General features: G+C 45.3%; 1 protein-coding gene across 2 annotated transcripts in view; it reads left to right on the top strand.

Moving 5' to 3' along the window:
- The first annotated feature begins 14,189 nt into the window (after nt 1-14,189).
- The window catches only part of LOC100618066 (zinc finger protein 260-like), a 35,876-nt gene continuing 30,907 nt past the window's right edge, over nt 14,190-19,158 (top strand). For both annotated transcript variants that reach the window (XM_056821976.1, XM_056821975.1), the window contains exons 1-2: nt 14,190-14,299; nt 17,365-17,489. In XM_056821976.1, coding sequence (XP_056677954.1) covers nt 17,385-17,489 — 105 coding nt within the window. In that variant the 5' untranslated portion in view covers nt 14,190-14,299; nt 17,365-17,384. The remainder of the gene's footprint in view (nt 14,300-17,364; nt 17,490-19,158) is intronic.

Here is a 19,158-nt window from a genome sequence, read left to right as displayed (position 1 = left end):
CGGGAGGTCCAAGGTTCAAATCTGGCCTCAGACACTTCCCAGCTGTGTGACCCTGGGCAAGTCACTTGACCCCCATTGCCTACCCTTACCACTCTTCTGCCTTGGAGCCAATACACAGTATTGACTCCAAGACGGAAGGTAAGGGTTATTAAAATAAATAAATAAATAAATAAAAATATCTTAGAGATAGTCTGATCCAAGTTCCTCATTTTAGAGGAGAAAACTGAAGCCCATGATTTGCCTAAGGTCACACAGGTAGTATAAATAGCAGAGCTGGGATTTGCTCTCCCACAAGTCTCCAAATACAGTTCTTTGCACTGTCTGAAATAGAAGGAATGCCCTCTCTAATATATATAAAACATATTCATCTCCTTATAGAAGCATGGTTGAGTATTAGATCAAAGACTCTACTATGTGTGCCTTCCTCCAGATGGAAAAACCTGAGTCCAAATCTTGTCTGGATTGTCTCTTGCTTTATGAATCAGAGGAAGTAATTTAACCTGCCTGAGACTCAGAATCTATAAAATAGGGATAATTAATAATGCCCACATTAATAACAATATTTGTGAGGTATAAAAGACCTATTATGTATACAATGGAGACTATAAAATGAGGATAACTAATAATATTCTTAATACTTCCTAGAACTATGAGGCTTAAATGAATTGTTTTGTACATTTAAGTCCTTTATAAATGTTACCAGCTCATTATATTTCTAAATAACTCTCATTCCCACATTTGCCTAGAAGAGAAGGGAACAAACATTTATTAAGCACCTCCAAGGGCAGCTAGTCCATTGCAGGTTCTGGAGTCAGAAACTCATCTTCCCGAGTTCAAATTTGGCCTCAGATATTAGCTATGTGACCCTGGGCAAGTTACTTTACCCCAGATGCCTAGACTTTACCTTCTTTTGCCTTGGAACCTATTGATTGGAAGACAAAAGATAAAGGTTAAAAAAAATACATAGTGGAGGAAGAAATAGTTAGGGTGGGGCAGGAGAGGCAGCAATTAAGAGGGTTAAGTTGTTTTACAAAATAGCTAGAGGCTGGTGGCATCTAGTCAGAAAAGTGGGTTCCAGGTGCAGTAATGGGGAGTTTCCAGAGATATCTCTAGATCTATTCCAAATATTGGTTCAGTAAGGTCAGATAGTCCCTTCTGATGACTGTATTTTTGATTCTGAAAATTCTGGAATTGTGTAAGGTACAGGTCTGTAGAGGCTTGAATGCTGAGCTAGGAGTTTCTAAAAGCATTTTTTTTTTAAAATATTGAGCTATATGTCTGAAGAAAAGGGTGGATTTAATCTAATCATTATTTTCTGGAGACTGCTATGGTAGCACAATTCAGGAGAATAGTTTTGCCTCTAGGAGGAAAGAGATAAGGACCATAGCTGGGGATAGAGAGGAAATGGTAATTCAACTCATTTAAATTCCATAAACAGCTCTTTAGACTCTGTGCTAGTTGCTAGGACACACAAACACACACATACAAAAACAGTCCATGCCCTAGGAAAGCTTTCATTCTAGTTGAATAATCAATCTGGATGTAAAAAAGATTCTGAATAAGGGAAGAGAGAGTTTAAGACTGCCTGGATGAGATGGAGAGAGAGAAAGGTTATCTTAGCCTTGAGTCACCAGAAAGCTGAATATAATCTTGTGCGAGGGGGGAAGGAGAAGTCCCTTTAAAATCCAGGGTAATTGGTCTCACAAGTTCATGTTTGCCCTTTCCCCCACTTTCAGGGAGCTAGCCAAGCCAAGTATTCATGGAATTCAGTAAATTTAGAATTCCCAGTCAAGGGAAGAAATCTTTTCTTAGCTACTGATCTGAGACTGGTTCCTCTGTTTGGTGGTGTACTCTGGAAAAACAACAACAAAACTCAAATAACCACTGAATTTCCCCTTATTTACTCATTACTCTATCAAAAACATTCACTTAGAACTGAAACAAAAGTCAGCCTATCCTTAATATGAGAGAGGGAAAAAAGTACATTATAAAAATACAAACACCAAGCTAGTCTCAAAGGTAAGTGATGATGGTTTCCTGGGCGGTGAATGGAAAGACAGAATGGGAAGAAGTTTGGGGTGGGGGCTTCGTTTGAATCTGACCCCTGGCTATTTAACCCCCATTGCTTAGCCCTTACTGCTTTTCTGCCTTGGAACCAATATAGAGTATTGATTTTAAGACAAAAGGTAAGATTTTTTAAAAATAGTCAGTTTGGCATGGGCATTGTACCCCCAAAGTTATAGAAGTGTTTCAGGCAAACTGTTAGCAGGGAAATTCCTTTGCTCCTTTAAGTCCTTGTGACTCCTAACCCAAAACATCTGATAACTACAATAAAGACCCTGAAAGGATTATCCTCCTTGGATAGTCCTTTAGATTTGAGATAGACTGAAAGATAACCTCCAGGCTATGCCTTGATACCACTGGGTTGTATCTAAGACATCTTTCTGTCCCCTAAACTATGAGTTACCCCCTATGTCTTCAAGCATAGACCCCAGTCAGATGACCAACACCCCCCCACCCCAGTGCATACCACTCTAGAGTCAAGTCTTCACTGTTGTAAAGATTATAAAGACCCCAGAATTGATGTCATCTGGGGACAGTTTTCCACCTATGCTGTCCTGGCCAGATTCAACATTGTCTTCTAAATTAATATTTTTAAGCTAAGTTTCAGAGTCTTGCATTCTTGCAAAGGGTACCCTTCCCAAACCCCGGGGTTTCATCTCAAGCCCCCCACAACAAGTTCTATACAGGTTGATCACTGCTTAAGAAAATCAGCCAAACAAGGTTCTAGCTGTTACAATTACAGTCAACTGAGTTAGCAATATTCTTCACTGACATTGTTCTTAGGTCCCCTTCTTAGATAATTGATGGACCTAACAATTCTTCAGCTTCTCTTCCTAGAAAATTATACTCCCTAGCAGCCCTTGTGACTGATTAAAAGATTATACTATTAAGGAAAAAAAGGGAAGGAGCAAATTTTAAAGAGAATGGTTGGGGAAAGGGAGAAATGGAACAAGACAGGGAAGATGAGTTCAGTTTTCAGAAATAGGCCTACATCAAGCTGGATCTTCTTGCCAAGCAATTCAAACTGTGGGACTAGAGGTGAGGAAAGAGTTCATAACTATTTTGCATACCAGAAACTGTGTGTGACTTTTTTTTTTAAAGGTGTATCACTAAATCCTGTGGATAATTCTAAAGCATTGCTTCTTTTGAGTGGAATGACCATCATCTCAAATAAATCTTTTCTATACTCTCACAGTATGGCAGACGCAGCTGCATTCTTGCAAGAGTTGGTGCACAAATCATCATATTATAAGTAGTACATTCAGTAAATCCAAAATATAGGCACCAAAGACCTCCCCTTTAAACCCTGACGAAAGATGGTCCCTTCCCTCCTTTACCACTGGCCTATCACTTGGAAGCTACAAGCTCTACAAAGAAGCTAGCTAATCAGAACACAGGCCAGCAATACCTAATTATACTAGTCATTTAGTCCTCGCCAATCAGAGTAGAGCACATTTCAATGGTACTAAACTGCAGGGATATTTTTCTTCAAGCAATCAGAGGATGAGATGGGTCTACATGGCTCTTAGTTTTCTTTTCTACACTTCACTTCTTATCTAGTGAGCCAGATTTACTTCCCTGAGAGGAGTCCATGTTATCTCTATTCCTCACACTTTCATTATTGGAACCAAGCCTCTTAAAAATATGCATGTCTCCTAGGAGCCTGAAGTCTCCTTCAAATAGTTAGGTAACTACTTAGAAATACTGTAAGGGATAGCTAGGGGGCTCAGTAGATTAAAAGCCAGGGGTTGAGATGGGAGATTCTGGGTTCAAATATGACCTCAGATACTTCCTAGCAGTGTGACCCTGGGCAAGTCACTTACCCCCTAGTGCCTACTTCTTATTGCACTTCTGCCTTGGAATTGATGTACAGTATTGACTGTAAGAAAGAGAGGGTTAAAAGAAATACTATATCGTAGGGTGACCAGGATAACCTCCTGATCTTCTGAACTGGAGTACCTCTCGTGGACCTGGTCATGGAACAAGTATACAATAGATGGTCTCTTTTTTAAAAAAATATTTACCTTCTATCTTAGAATCAAGACTGTGTATTATGATTTATCACTTGTTTATTTGGGTATATGATTTGGGGTTTGGGGTTCGTACGATTATCCTCTTACAAAAATGAATAATATGGAAATGGGTTTTGAGTGATAATACATGTACAACCCAGTGGAAATTGCTTGTCAGCTCTGGGAGTGGGGAGGAAAGAAGGGAGGGAGAAAACATGAATCATGTAATTTTGGAAAACTTATGTGGAAATTTATTGGTATAAAATTTTAAAAAGGGGAAAAAAAGATTATGTACTGATTCCAAGGTAGAAGAATGATAAGCTCCTTCTTGGAATCCCACACAAGATAACTTATACTGTACTCCCTTGCCTGCCCTCCCCCCCCCTTCCAAGGCCATTCTTCTCCTTGTGATACCTCTCCCATTCCCTTCCGTGTCCTTCCACAGTTCATTACTTCATGACTTTTTTCTCATTTTCTTCTTCAATGTGGCCTCTCAAATGGCTCTTTCACTGTTACTCACATGCCAAGGTTTCCCCTTACACTAATGATAGCATCATTTGACCTTGAAGCATTCCCAAAACATTTTCCCAACCATCTCTACTAGTGCCTTCACTGCCTCACCTCCTGCCTCAAGCAAAGGGGCTTCAGCCACATTATTAACAGGCACTGTTCTTTCCAAAGTTAGCAATGATCTCTTCCTCTCTCGTTCCATTAGAGTTCTGTGGTTTTTGCCACTGGGCATCACTCTTCTGCTCTTACCCTTTATCTCCCCCTGGCTTCAGTAATACTACTTTCCCCTGGTTCGACTCACCATAGTCTGCACACTCCTTCTCAGTGTCCCATCAACCATCTCTAATCCATTGAGGACCTTTGGACAGAAGTAGAACAGAGCTATCAACAGCATAATGATGAGGTGACTAAGTTTTAGAAATGTTGGCTAGAAGAAGAACAAGAATAATGAGAAAATCAAGAAATAAGCAAAGCAAAGAAGAGAGAAGGCATCTGCTGGCAGATGAAATGCTGGCATACTTATGGGGAAAAACAACAACCCTAAAATAAATGGAAATAAGTTAATGACATGGAGACCTGGGTAAACATCATTTCATCTTTACAAAGGATCTGCCTTCTTGAAAAAAATCATTGGAAACAAGTAATTGACTCCAAATCTGGGCATTTCAATGGAAATGTCCTCCCAGTAGATGTCCTCCCATGTCTTCCAAATGAATTCTAGGAAGGTAATATGAAGTTAGAGAGGCAACAGAATATGTAGACACACAAGTTTGGAATTAAAATACAGGGAACTTATTAAGAAGGAGAGAACTAGCTTGTCAGGCCCACTGGGGACCACCTGGTTGGGGGTCCTGAGGAGTAAGAATATAGATGGACTCAGGAGATCTGGTGAGAATCAAGTGACTAGTGGCAATTGTATTGTGGGAGGAGATGATATTTAGAGGGATCTGGATTGCTAGTCAAACTTATCCATCCACATGATTACAGGCAATGTTTTCATAGTAACATAACCAGTCACAGAGAGCTTTGAGAAGAGCAATGCATCCTATCAAGGTATTGATCTATTGCGTACAATCTGCATGGTGATTGGAGAATTCAAGAGTATCCAGAAGATACATGAAAACATACTCAAGATGATGTCTCTTCTGTTATAATCTCCATTAGGGTCTCCAGGGATATGATACACAAACCTGTCCTAGGTTCATTCCTAGGTCATCCAGGCTTATTCAGTGATCTTAAGCTTATTCCTAGGGGTCCAGCAACTCAGAGGCCCATCAGTAGCTGGGAGGGAACAGACACAAACAAAACTAATTTTACTCTCACAGACTAGTTCATGATGGGGAGATCACAATAGGACGGGGAAAGGGCAAGTGATTAAGCCCTGGGGGCAGTGAATATAGGCAGATCATTCCAATTATAGATCACATATTTCAGTCCTATTTCTTTTCTTTTAGCACTGTTTCCTTCATTGTAAATAGAGTCAGAAGCCAAGAGAGGAAAAAGTACAAGAGATTAGGATGGAGGATAAAAACAAATAACAAGTCATATTGATGATATCAATGGGTTGAACTCACCCATCAAATGGAAGAAGATTGCAGAATGGGTTAGAAAGTAGAAAAAATTTTTGAGAAAAAAAGTATAAAAAGATAAGAGCAGAATATAATATGCCTCAGGTGAATTCCAAAAAAGCAGGAGTAGTGATCATGATGTAAGAAAATATAACAGTATAAATAAAAGACATGTTTAAAAGCAATAAGCAGGGAAACAACACATTATCTAAAAGCACAGAAACAACATGTTGATAAATAAAAACATAAATAAATGACATATATTGTAATAGAGGGGTAAAAAGGGAAGAGGTTTATGATAAGGGAAGAAAGGTGATAAAGGGAATGGAGTCTTTCCCCTTCTAAGGCAGGAACAAAGTGAGGAGGTGATGTTGATAAGCCAAGGGAGAGAAGGAGAATGAATTTGTCTTATCCCCCTCAGCACTCTCAGACAATAACCCCAACCCCACCCCCCATGGCTGACTTCAATTCTTAACTACTGGGTTTTTTAAAGGATCTTGTTGAAGAGTTTCCCTCTAGTAACAGTTGAGTCAGTTTCTGGGTCTTATTAACTGAGTTTTATTTTGAGAGAAACAGAAAAGGAACAAGGCAGATGGAGGGTAAAGGAACTGAGGTTCAAGAAGGAAGGAAGGAGGGAGAAGGGGTTCCTATCTAACTAATACCCATCCTCCCTAAAGTCAGACAGATCAGGGGTTTGGTTCACCTGACCCCTTGGGGTCAGAGTAAAGAGATTCTGGTTCTTGGCTGCACAGTGAATGTCCCCAAGTTCAAATTAAAGTTCAAGGAGCTAGATGGAAATCTTTCTTATTGGACAGCTTTTGTTTCAAAGTCCTGTCCAATTGGTTTGTCTTCTGGTGAGGATCTGGTCAGGAATCACAGGGAAAGAGATCTCTGGATCATCAGGGAATTAGCTGGAGCCAACCTCTGTGATGTGTCTTTTCAGACAGAAGTAAGTTTTCCAACTGCTGGATCAGCTTACTTCCTCCTCTCCAAAGTTCTAAATTCCTCCCATCCCCCACTGCTGTAGGAATTTGCAGCTTTTTCAAGGTCATTTCTTTCCAAGGTTTCAAACCTTCTCTTACAATATATATGCACCAAATGACATAGAATCTTAGTACCTGAAGGAATAATAACAATGTCAATAATAACTATCATTTTTATATAATGCTTTAACAATATTGTATCTTGACCATCTATGAAAACTTTGCTACTCTCAACAATGCAATCATCTAGGACAATCCTGAAAGACATGTTGTGGAATGTTCTCCACCTCCAGAGAAAGAAGTTCTTTTTCACATCAGTGCATTTAGGGTTTCATTTTGGGGTATGAGTGTGCTCTTACAACAGTGACCAATATAAAAGTGTGTTTTGCATGGTAATGAAATTTTTTTTAAACAAGATATTTGGTGTTTTAAGATTTGCAAAGTACTTTATAAATAATATTTCATTTGATCCTTACAACAACCCTAGGAAGAAGGTACCATTATCCCATTATCCCCATTTTATAGAGGAGGAAACTGAGACTTGGGAAAGGTAAAGGCATGTGTCCAAAGTCCCAGAACCAGCGAGTGTCTGAGTTAGGCTTTTAACTTAAATCTCCCGACTACCAAACTGTACCACCATAGTAACAGGTAGCATTTGTACAGTATTCTACATATGTTGTCTCATTTGACTCTCATAACACCACTGTAAACTAGGCGATCTAGCAAATAGAACACTAGGTCTGGAGTCAGATCTGAATTCAAATCCAGCCTCAGATCCCTACTAGCTATGTGGTCCTGGACAAATCCCTTAACCTGTTTGCCTCAGATTCCTCATCTCTAAAAGTGAAGAGAGAGCAAATTTACCCCTCAGAGTTGTTGTAGGGATCAAATGAGACGACATCTGCAAAGTTCTTTACAAGCCTTAGAGCACTATATAAATGATATCTATCTTTATCACTATCAATATTATTATTCTGCCTTTAAAACAAAATGATAGCTACTATTATCATTATTATTTCCGTTTTACAATTGAGGAAACTGAAGCTATGGAAACTCAACTGACTAGTCCAGGGTTACAGAGTTAGTGAGTGTCTCAGGCCAGATTTGAACTCAAGTCTTCCAGACTCTTAAGTCTAGTGCTTTCCCTGGCATCACCTGGCTGCCTAATAGGCACAAGTTAATTGTTTTGCAGGAAGAAATAGCAAAACTATAATAGCAGGAAGCTTCAGTATTCCCCTTTCCAACCTAAAGTAGCCAAGAAGCGAAATAAGAGGTTGACAAATTAATCCAGGATTTAGCTAGAAATGACAATATAAGAAAATGGAGAGGCAGGGGAAGAATTTATGACCAAACAACAGCTAGATAGAAGTTGTCAAGGGCACATTCTCTGGAGTGGAGAAGGCAGACTTTTTGGGGTAACTTAGCCTTTCAATCTAGCCAGGTGTGAACGATGGTAGTACAGAAGGTTGAGTCAAGAGCTTTCAGGGAAGGGGAAAGGATTGAGTTGAACTAGTCTGTTGGGAATTCTATTGTCAAGAGAGGAGGGTGAGGCAGGGATGATGGTATAAATAGTAGGGTGATGGGGAGGTGGTTGTGTTGAGGAGGGAGGAAGAATAAGGATAGGAGGAATTTGGGAAATGGAGATCAATAGGAATGTAGGCACAGAGAATAGAATGTCTGCTACGTGAATTCTTTGGGGAATTTCTATTGTATTTGATGTGGGTAGGGAGGAGGCAGAGGCCTTAGAGAACCTTCATTTTCTTTTTCTTTCTTTTTTTTAAACATTCTATTTGGTCATTTTCATACATTATTCATTGGAAACAGAGATCATTTTCTTTTCCTCCCCCCTCCTCCCACCACCCCTCCCCTAGCAGATGCGTGATTCCACTGGGTATCATATGTGTCCTTGCTCCAAACCCATTTCCTTGTTGTTGGTATTTGCATTAGGGTGCTCATTTAGCGTCTCTCCTCATACATTTCCCCTCCACCCCTGTAGTCAAGCAGTTGCCTTTCCTCAGTGTTTTTACTCCCACAGTTTGTCCTCTGCTTGTGGATAGTGTTTTTTTCTCCTAGATCCCTGCAGATTGTTCAGGGACATTGCATTGACACTAATGGAGAAGTCCATTACCTTCGATTGTACCACAGTGTGTCAGTCTCTGTGTACAGTGTTTTCCTGGTTCTGCTCCTTTCGCTCTGCATCACTTCCTGGAGGTTGTTCCAGTCTCCATGGAATTCCTCCACTTTATTATTCCTTTGAGCACAATAATATTCCATCACCAACAGATATCACAATCTGTTCAGCCATTCCCCAATTGAAGGGCATCCCCTCATTTTCCAATTTTTGGCCACCACAAAGAGCGCAGCTATGAATATTCTTGTATAAGTCTTTTTCCTTATTATCTCTTTGGGGTACAAACCCAGCAGTGCTATGGCTGGATCAAAGGGCAGACAGTCTTTTATCACCCTTTGGGCATAGTTCCAAATTGTCCTCCAGAATGGTTGGATCAATTCACAACTCCACCAGCAATGAATTAGTGTTCCCACTTTGCCACATCCCCTCCAGCATTCATTACTTTCCTTTGCTGTCATGTTGGCCAATCTGCTAGAACCTTCATTTTCTTATTCCTCTGGTTTCTTGATCATATATTATTTCAACACATTTTAATCGACTTTTACCCCCTCTCTAGCACTTTCCTGGGTTCTTGAGATGTTGTATTTGAGGCCCTCTAGGTTTTAGTTGGTCTACTTAGGAAGGAAAAATATAAGCATATGAGACAGCAACATTTCTGTCAGAATAAATGAAAAGCAATAGTTCGCTCCTCAGAAGTGAAGAAGGAGGGGGCAACTTGGTGGCTCAGTGGATTGAGTCAGACCCAGAGACAGGTCCTGGGTTCAAATTTGACCTCAGACACTTCCTAGCTGGGTGACCCTGGGCAAGTCACTTAACCCCCATTGCCCAGCCCTTACTACTCTTCTGCCTTGGAGCCAATACACAGGATTGACTCCAAGATAGAAGGTAAGGGTTTAAAAAAGAAAGCCATCTACTAAAGAAGATTCTTTTTAATCCCCAAAATTGTCCATGAACTTCATTTTACAACTAGATTAGATTAGGAGGAAGGACAACCTCAACAACTGACCAAAAGAGGGTCAGGCAGACAGCCTGAACCCTCAGGATTTGGTGAGGGGAGGGTCAATTGTTAGTTCATAGGGATTCCCACTTCCCACTTTGCTCATTCAACCACCCCATTCTCCCTGCCTTGTGTGTCCCCTAGAATAAAGAGTTATCCTTTTAGATCAGGTCTGCTTTCTAACATCACTGAAGGGGACTGAAGTTGTGGGGGGGAATTATATCCTTCTCCCCAAGGAGGGGAGTTAGCTCCAAACCAGACTGTAGAGTGACTCAGGTCTAAAAGGGAGAAAGGTGGCAATTGGGAGATTGGGAATCCAGGGGGCAGGAAAATTACTCCGCCCTTCAATAACAAAAATCAAGAAGGGAGGCAATGGGTCAATTCTCTAGAACCCTCTCCTTAAGTCCTTAACCTCCATATTCAACCTAATCTCTGAGGGGACATATTCTGTCCCTCTAAAAAACAGTTTGTGCTACCTTCCCCAAGGGGAGGATCAATCTCTTCCCTCTCTCCATTTCTTTAGCTCCTTCATACCCCTCTCTCTCTAGTTCCCCATTCCAAGTGTAGTTGACCTCATTCTAGTCCTATATTACACAGCAATACAAGTACACAGACAATACACAGACAAGTCTGAGTGACTTAGGACAAAGAATGCTCTTTGTCTACCTCCAGAGAAAGAACAATTCAAGTCAGATGGATCAAAGCAGATGATTTTCTACTTCTGTTTATTTGGGGTTTGGGGTTTTTAAGAATATTTGCTCACAGCAATGGCTAATCTAGAAGTATGTTTTGCCTGATAATATATGTATAATTCAGAGCAAATTGCTTGCCATCTCTGGGAGAGGGGAAGGAAGGAGGCAATTTGGGTCTTATTTCAGAAAATGTTATGTTGAAGATTGTTATTACATGTAATGGGGAAAATAAAATCTCTGACTAAAAAACAACTACCACAAAACCAAAAATGTCATCATGGGTCAGCTGAAAGTTATCAATCGGGCTTCATCCATCCAGATGGCCTGGGGGTGCCCCTTGTCCACAACAGAGAATCTGTGTAGGAGAGTTCTCATAGATTAGACACACATGGAAAGAACTTCAGATCATATTCCTGTGCCAGTAAATATAATAGAATTCTTTCCAGCAAGAGACTTTTCAAGAACAATAACTCTAGGCAGGATTCCAGTGAGAATTTCTCTTGTACTTCTCAGCAAGGTTATCAGTGGAGCCAAGGTGGGAAGGGAAGATCTCAGGACAGAGTTCAAATCCAACTGCTCATTCTAGGCCTCACACTGGAGAGAAACAATGTAAGTGCAAGGAGGGTGGCAAGGCCTTCTCCCATGGGTCCCAATTCAGCTACTGTCACAGACTGTACCCTGGGGAGAACTCTTTCACAGGTCATGAATGTGAGAAGCTTTTCTTGCAGAGTACAGCTTGTGGGACATCACAGTAGAGAAATCATTTCAATGTAAGGAATGTGTGAAAGTCTAGTCTAGTAGCCTAAGCCCCCATGAGTAGCCAACAGAATTTCTGGGAACTGCTCCTTTCCTGATGAAAAGCTGGTCCTGTGGCACACTTTGCCAGGTGTTGGGGGGTATCCAGGGAGAGCAGGCTGAGCTGATATACTAAAGCTCCCTCTGCCATCAGGATTCCTCTGGGAAAGACATTTCTTTTCTTTACTAAACCCACCATGGGGAGAAGTTCCTTTCCTGAGCTACCTGGCCCCTGTGAGATTTGGGGGCATACAAATTCTGATGCATGAGAAGAACTCTGGTATCCATAGGGATTGCTTTAGTATCCCTGATAACCCCCAAAGAATGCTGCACATACTGAAATACTCTTGGACAGCCTCTGCTTGAAGACCTGGACGGGGCAGAGCTCACTGGCTGGAAGGCCAGGCCCACCCTAGTTTCCCTTTTTGGCAGCTCACTACTAGGAGTACTGATGCCAGTCTAAATGGTCACTTTCCATCCCTTTCCTGGACTTCAAACTCTGGATTCTGAAGTGGAAACAACCCACTGAGGATGGGTTACAAGACTATGTGGAGAGGAGATGTGGCTTTATATGTTCTGTTTGTTTGTAATGATCCTCTCTGGAACTCTCTCCTCTGTTCTGGATCACTGCCTCAGTCTACTTCTCTGTCTCCAGGTGAGTCCAGAAGCTTAGTCTCCCTTCAGTTAAATGCAGCAGGACTGTTTCCCTTTGATCACTTTCAATGAAAGGGAAACTGAGGAAAACCAAAAGCCAGAAAAAATGGAAATGAGTCTGAAAGTTCAGGGCTCCCATGAATCCCCTTCATTCGAAGGGAATGGTGACCTCAGCCCCTCCTGCAAACTGGGGCCTTCAAGACCAGTCCCACTTCTGGTCCAGAACATCTGGCCTCATCTCAATGAGCCAGCATGATATCACTCCTGGAGATGTGTTGTCCTTTGCTGTTTGGGTACAAGCAGACCAGACTTATCTCCCAGGGGTTCTTCCCATGAGATCCACATAGCCAATGCTAGAAAGAGGCTGGTCACCAGCCCACAGCTGTGCAGAAGCCAGGATGGTGCCAGCAGCCCTTCTACCAATGCTTTTGTTTCCTCCACCTGCCAAACTTCTGGTCTTTGTTTTACCCTCATGGAAAAGAGCTTCTTGATCTATCCCCCCCCCCTCCCCCCCATGCCTGACAATGCTTCACCTGCCTGATTCTCTGAAGGTCATACCCCAACCAGAACCCCCCAGATGGTCCCATGTTGTGGGCCTCAGATTGAGCCTCAGTTTTCCCATCTGTAAGATGAGGCTGTTGGACTCCTTTTCCTATCAGCTCCCTTCAGGGGATCACTCTGTGCCCCTTTACCAAGTCCTTGCTTGTTACTGAAGGGTCTGGAAGTCTCCTGCAGATGCCAGAAGGGCTGAGCTTATCCCCTCTGAACTCTTTAGTACCCAGAAACACGTAGGAAGGCTCGCTCTGTGCTGGGTCCTGGGCTTTAAGTTATGGGGGACATACAGTACTGTGGTGGACATCCCCTGTCCTCAGGGAGCTCCCCAATTGCTGGAGAGGCCATTCTAAAAGAAGGGCTGACCAACCATCTTTGTCCTGGCTGATATAGTGAAATTGTCCCCAGGTCTCTGATCTTGAGGAGCTCTCAGACTGCCTTCCTGTGCCTTGACAAAGCCTCTCTGGCTTCCCCTAACCGCAGGGAGTCCTCTGTTCCACTCCGGTCCCATGGAGGGGCTCAGAAAGGCCACTTCAGGCATTCTCCTCTGGAGAATAATTAGTGGCTGTGAGGCTGGCCCGCGCATGTGCTCCCTCGGTAAGGAAGGCTCACACCCACGAGAAGGTGCTCCCCACAGGCTTAGATCCCAGGCAAGGGGGCAGGACCAAGGCCAGCGAAGCCTCTCTCCATTCCCGGAGGTCGCTGCCTCCCCTTCCCAGGCACAGGAGCTCTCTCGTTACTAAATTTCCTCTCTGATCTCACTGGTAACTTCCCGCAGACGAAACACGCCCTTCTTTGGGCCTTCATTGGTACCCGAGCCCTAGGCAGGAGGCCGAGGAGAGCCTGAGCAGCACAGAGCCTCCTCTGGACAGCTCCTTCCACCAGAAGGACAGAATCGCCCAGCCCGCCCCCATTTCTTGGCTGCCAGTGCTGGGGTGGGGGTTGGGTGAGGGGAGGGCAGTGGGGAAGGAGAGAGGATCCTGGAACTCGGCAGGCCTGAGGCCCAGGGAACCTTTTCTTTCAACCCGAAATCTGGGAGACAGCAGTGCGGGTCCTCTGAGCCACAGGAGAGGGGCTGGGGTGGGTGGGTGGAGGGCAGGCCCCCAGTGGGCAGGGAGGAAAGGAGGGGAGGGCTGGGAGGAGGAGGGAAGAGGTAGAGGGGCAGGCCAGAAGGAGTAGGGCGGGGCAGCCCAGACTCAATACAACAGACTGCTCAGAGGCCTCTGGGAAACCGGAAGTTAAGGTTCTCCCCTCCCCCTAGTCCCGCCCCCATACCAAATATTTTCCCCACAGTGGTTCCCTAGGCAGCCGTGGAACTTACACCCTGCGCCTCAAGCCTAGGTAATTATGAAATGCTGTTGGGTGACAGCGGGGAAAGGGGGCCCGCCCAGATGTGAAGGGGCCTGGTACCTGCAGGGGCACGGGGAGGGGAAGGGCGGGGAGGGGGCGGGGGCGGAGGACATCATTCTCCTCACAGGTTAGAGCAGTAACGGGCAACCTTTTGAGCCTGGTGCGACAAAATTCGCCCAAAAAACCGAGCATAACTCGGTGGTGTCACTTCGAGAAAAATCCTTTTCGGTCGGAGGCCCCATACTTCTCTCTATATGGCCTCATGCGTGTCATAAAAAATGGCTACGCGTGTCAGTGATGACACTCATGTCAATAGGTTCATCTTTACGGGGTTAAAGCCACAGGCATCGGGCCCCTTTGGCTTGGGCTGAGTTCGAATTCTCCCTTTTAGAAGTCCTTTTGGGGGCAGACGAACTCTTGTCTGTGCCTCCTTGAACCCTGAATCCCCCCCAAAGCCGGGAGCCCCTCCCCTCCCCCCACATCCTGGGACTCTGGAGATGAGCGGAGCTGGTCCAGAAAGGATGAGAGGCCTCTGGGGAGAGGGATGGATAGCAGTGGGGTGTGAATTTATTGAGAGGTACAATAGATCCATGAGGTTGTTCCGGTCTCGGACTGGGGTTGGCTGTGGCCCCCGAGGAAGCAAGATTGTCATTTTGACAGGGCCTGGGAGGGCTGTGGTTTGGTCTGGGGAGGGAGAGCCTGTCAGTTGCCCATGGGAAACAGCCAGAGAAGGTGCTCCTGGCTGGGAACTGGTATTCTTGGACTGCCCCCAGGAGGCTGGTGTGGCTCGGTGTGTGTGTGTGGGGGGGGGGGAGGGAATAATGGGGCAGAGTCTGGGACAGAGGCAAGTCACCTAAGGGGCTGAATGGAGGCTGGCAGGAAAGGGGAAGAGAGCCCAGGAGGCCAGCAGAGCACCAGGAAAGGCCCTGCAGTCAGGGATGCAGGGCTGAGGGGAGAAGGAGGGCCTTCCCCACAGGGAGGACTGCTCTCTGACAAAGGGAACCCCATTTGGGCCACAGGGGGAGAGTGCCTGGCCTGCAGTGGGGAGGGCCTGGGTTCCAATCTGGCCTCAGATCCTTACTGTGTGATTGGTGGCTCCCCCTTTTGTGTTTGAACCTGGAGTCAGGCCTGGCCCCCTGGAAAAACTTCCTAGGTAGAGGATCTACCCCAGAGGCCTGCTGGTCCCCCCTGGAGCAGGGGAGGGACCCCTCTGACACTCCCTCAGCCCAAGGGGTTCTCCAGCAAGCACATGGGGACTAATGGGATGGGAGAGCTCCCAGGTGGTCCACCTGTAGCCCCTCCCCCTGAGAGCAGGGCTTTGGCTTTCAGCTAGTTTCTTGTCAAATTGGGCTCACCTTGGCCTCTTGGCCACATCCAGGCCCTGTTCCTGATTCTCTCCCTCTTCCTCCTCCCCCTCCCCTCTCCTCCCCTTTTTCCTCCTCCCCCCACTGGCCCTGATCCCTCTTCACCTGAATGATTCCCCTGAGATGGCTCAAACCCCACCAGAAAATCCAGATGGGTCCTGGTTGTGGGCCTCACATTCCCTCAGCTCCTCTCCTCCATGGGGGCCCTGCTCTCCCCCAGGAGCTCCCACCTCCCTCAGGCTGTATCTAGGCAGTCTAGGGGGAGGATCCCTAGGATGGTGGGGGAGGTAAAAGGGACTGGATTCTGTTGGAGGGGGGCTCTCTCCTGCTCAGCCTGGTGGGTGGCCCCGGGGGGAATCCCAACCTGATGTGGAGTCTAGAGGTTGGCTAGGGGTCAGAGGGGCCATTCCAGGGTGTAAGGGATTCCTGACTCAGTTGTCCCGATTCCCAGCTCCTGCTTAGAGATTCCTCTGTGCTGCTCTTAGACCTGGCTCTCTGTGAGGAACCCTGAACTCTGCCTTCCTGCCCCCATGTACCCCCAAGAGCCAAAGCCCTTTCCTGGCCCTCTTATTTGGTCCTCTGGCCCTTGGGCTAGTCCCCATCAGGGCCCAGGCCTTGGGTTCCCTGGCTCCAGTTCCCTTTAGGGATTCCCAGCCTCACCTGTGCCAAAGGGTCCCAGGCTCCCATCCCAACTCCTAGGGAGACCCCAGCACCTGTTTCCCCAGGCTCAGCCTCCACTCTTATCCCTCACCCCCTAGAATTCCTGAGTTTCTCCAAGATCCCTCCCCTCCTTGCTAGGAGCTCTGTTGGACCATGTGCCTTCCAAGCCTCTCCCTTAGGTCCCCTTCCCCATGCTTCCCTGCTTCTCCTTCTGGCAGAGTCCTTAGGCCCCTTCCCTGCCAGGGAGGTTTTGGGTTGCCACGCTCAGACCTGGAGGTCCTCTTACCATAAAGATGTGTAGGGTTTAATGAGTCCACAGTTATAGGAAGTAGATGTAGACAGGAAATCGAAACTGTAGAGACAGAAAGTGAGAGGTAGAAAAAGGGTATAAAAGGGGCCAGTGTCAGTTGGTCAGTCTGTCAGTTGCTGACAGGGCTGGCAGTTGGAGTGAAGTTTGTTGCTGTGTGTTGGATTGATGGTTAGTTGATGGAATATAAAGGTGGGCCTGAGCTTACTGAGAGGGCTTTTTTGGCTTTAGCCTTTAGAGGGCTTTTGAGTTTTGGGGTTTTGGTTTGGCCTGTTAGATTTTTTTTTCTTTGTTGAACTTTTTGGAAGGTGGCTGTTCTTTGATGACAGACCTAATTGGAGTTGGATTAAACACTGATTATGTTGGTTTTGACTGGGCTTGATTGGGTTGGAACTTTGTGGGGTGGTTGTTATTAGCCGTAGTTAGAGGTATATATAGGCAGTTTTAGGTAGTAAATATAGGAAGTTCTAGGTAATTCTAGAATAACTACTATAGACATCAGGAAATTTTCTTTATCTACCTCTTTCCTATATTTCTCTCCTTTACTATATTCATTTTACTATCTCTATTTTAATTAAATTAAATTGTTAATTGTTAAAAGCTGCTTGAAGTTTTCTTTCCTCTGGCTTAAAGGGATAATATTAATTTACAACTCTACTATATTAAAACTTAATTTATTAAAAGCTGCTCTCTTATTCTGTCAAAACTCCTAATTTAACCCTTAGAGAGACAAGGCCAGGAAAAAATGGAAGAGCCTCACCAAATGAACTCACTGGGGCTACATTGCTGCTTCTACAGGGAGCCTGGAGTCCCAGGGATGGCCTTTGAGAGGGACAGACTCCCAGCCCAGGTAAGTGCATTCCAGCCCCAGATCAGAGCCCCATCAACCAGGCTCAACCCTTCCCTGGCTCTGATACAAGATGGCCTGGGAAGCTGCTCCCTTCTTCCTGCTGGGCCATTTCTATACCCATATCCAAGGCAGGAGGATAGCACTTCCCAGCTCTCTTCTTGGTTTTGGGAGTGATTCCTTGGGCAGCTCAGATGCCAAGAGCTCCCCCCAGGCTCTGCCTCCCATGTTGGATTTCTCCCCATCACAAGTGAATTATCAAGGATGACCATTGACATTATTACCTGGTAACCCTCACACTTTCTTCTTCTGTTTCTTATCACCTGTTCCCTCTTGAGTCTGGTCTGGAGCAGAAGCCAGTGAACATCACCAGGGGACAGTGTCGTCCCTGAGGAAGGCACAGACTAGGGGACACTCTCAGACATTGTCTCCTGCGGCTGCCCACTGGCTTCTGCCTCAAATTCTCAAGTCTTCCCAGGTCACTCCAGCTCCTTCCTCTGTCCCACTCTAGAGGAAAACTGTGGTGTGTGCTGGGCATTGCTCAGCACAAAAAAAGGGAGAATCCATGTACTGTCCTTCAAGGCGCCCCCCCCCCCCCCAGTCTGACCTTAGCAGTCGTGTCCAAACCAGCTCTGTGTGGGGGGGCATTGTGGCAGAGAAAGCTCTAAGTGTTCTGGGGAGATCATTGGTTTCTGAGTGGAGGATTCAGCTGGGGCTCAAAGGAAGCTCTGAGACCAGAGGCAGGAGGGAGAACATTCCCTGCAGGGAGAGACAGCCCCAGGAAAGGCCCAGAATCAGACCATGGAAAGTCTTGGCCAAAGATCAGCCAGGAGGCCAGAGTCCCTAGGTCAGAGGAGGAAGAGGGAGTTGTGAGGGGAGAGGAAGGGGCTGGAAGATCAGTATATGCCACTGGAACCTGCTGTAGGAATGGTCAGGGTCCTTGCCAGTGACAGCCAGAATCAGGCAGTTGGGGATGAACCCAGAGAGCTCCCCTGTGGCTTTTGTATCCACTCCAGAGTGTGACCCCCCTCCCCAACTATCCTCTCACTGGCCTTCTGCTTCTGAGCTCCCTGACCCAGAGAGAGTCTGAGGAGTTTGGGGTGAGCCCAGAAAGGGCCCTGACACAGAAATGGAGCCTTTTACTCAGGAGAGGATCTTCCAGGGTTCTTGAGCAGAGCTGTTTGTACCATAGCCAGCAGCTGGGTACATTTCTTCTCAGTTCAGTAGAATTCCTCACTGGTCTAGACCTTCCCTTGTTTGAAGGGCTAAAGAGAAAGTGATGAGTTTCTGGAAGGCCTAGGAGTTTTCTTTGGAAATAGGGTTAGGAAGGTCCTGAGGGAGACATCTTGCCCTTTTCAGAAAGGCATCTGGCTCAATGGCAAAGAATGGGATGCAGACAGACTGGAGTGCTTTATGTTCTGCCAAGCATCTTCTTTCAACAATCTGTATAATAACCCTCTGGGGTAAATGTTCTTATTCTCATTATTTCACAGTTGAGGAAACTGAGGCAAACAGAGGCTAAAGTTCTGTGAAGAAGTTTTTCTGTTTTAATTAATCAGTTTTTCATTTTTGGATAAATTGCCTCTGTCTCAAGTTTGGCTAAGCATTTGTGTCCTTGACTATAAAGTAAAACACCTCTGAGGCACCTTCTCATGCCTGTCAAATTTGCCAT

Source organism: Monodelphis domestica, chromosome 3, assembly GCF_027887165.1.
Source record: "Monodelphis domestica isolate mMonDom1 chromosome 3, mMonDom1.pri, whole genome shotgun sequence".
Classification (NCBI taxonomy): domain Eukaryota; kingdom Metazoa; phylum Chordata; class Mammalia; order Didelphimorphia; family Didelphidae; genus Monodelphis; species Monodelphis domestica.
This window is presented reverse-complemented; position numbering and strand designations above follow the sequence as displayed.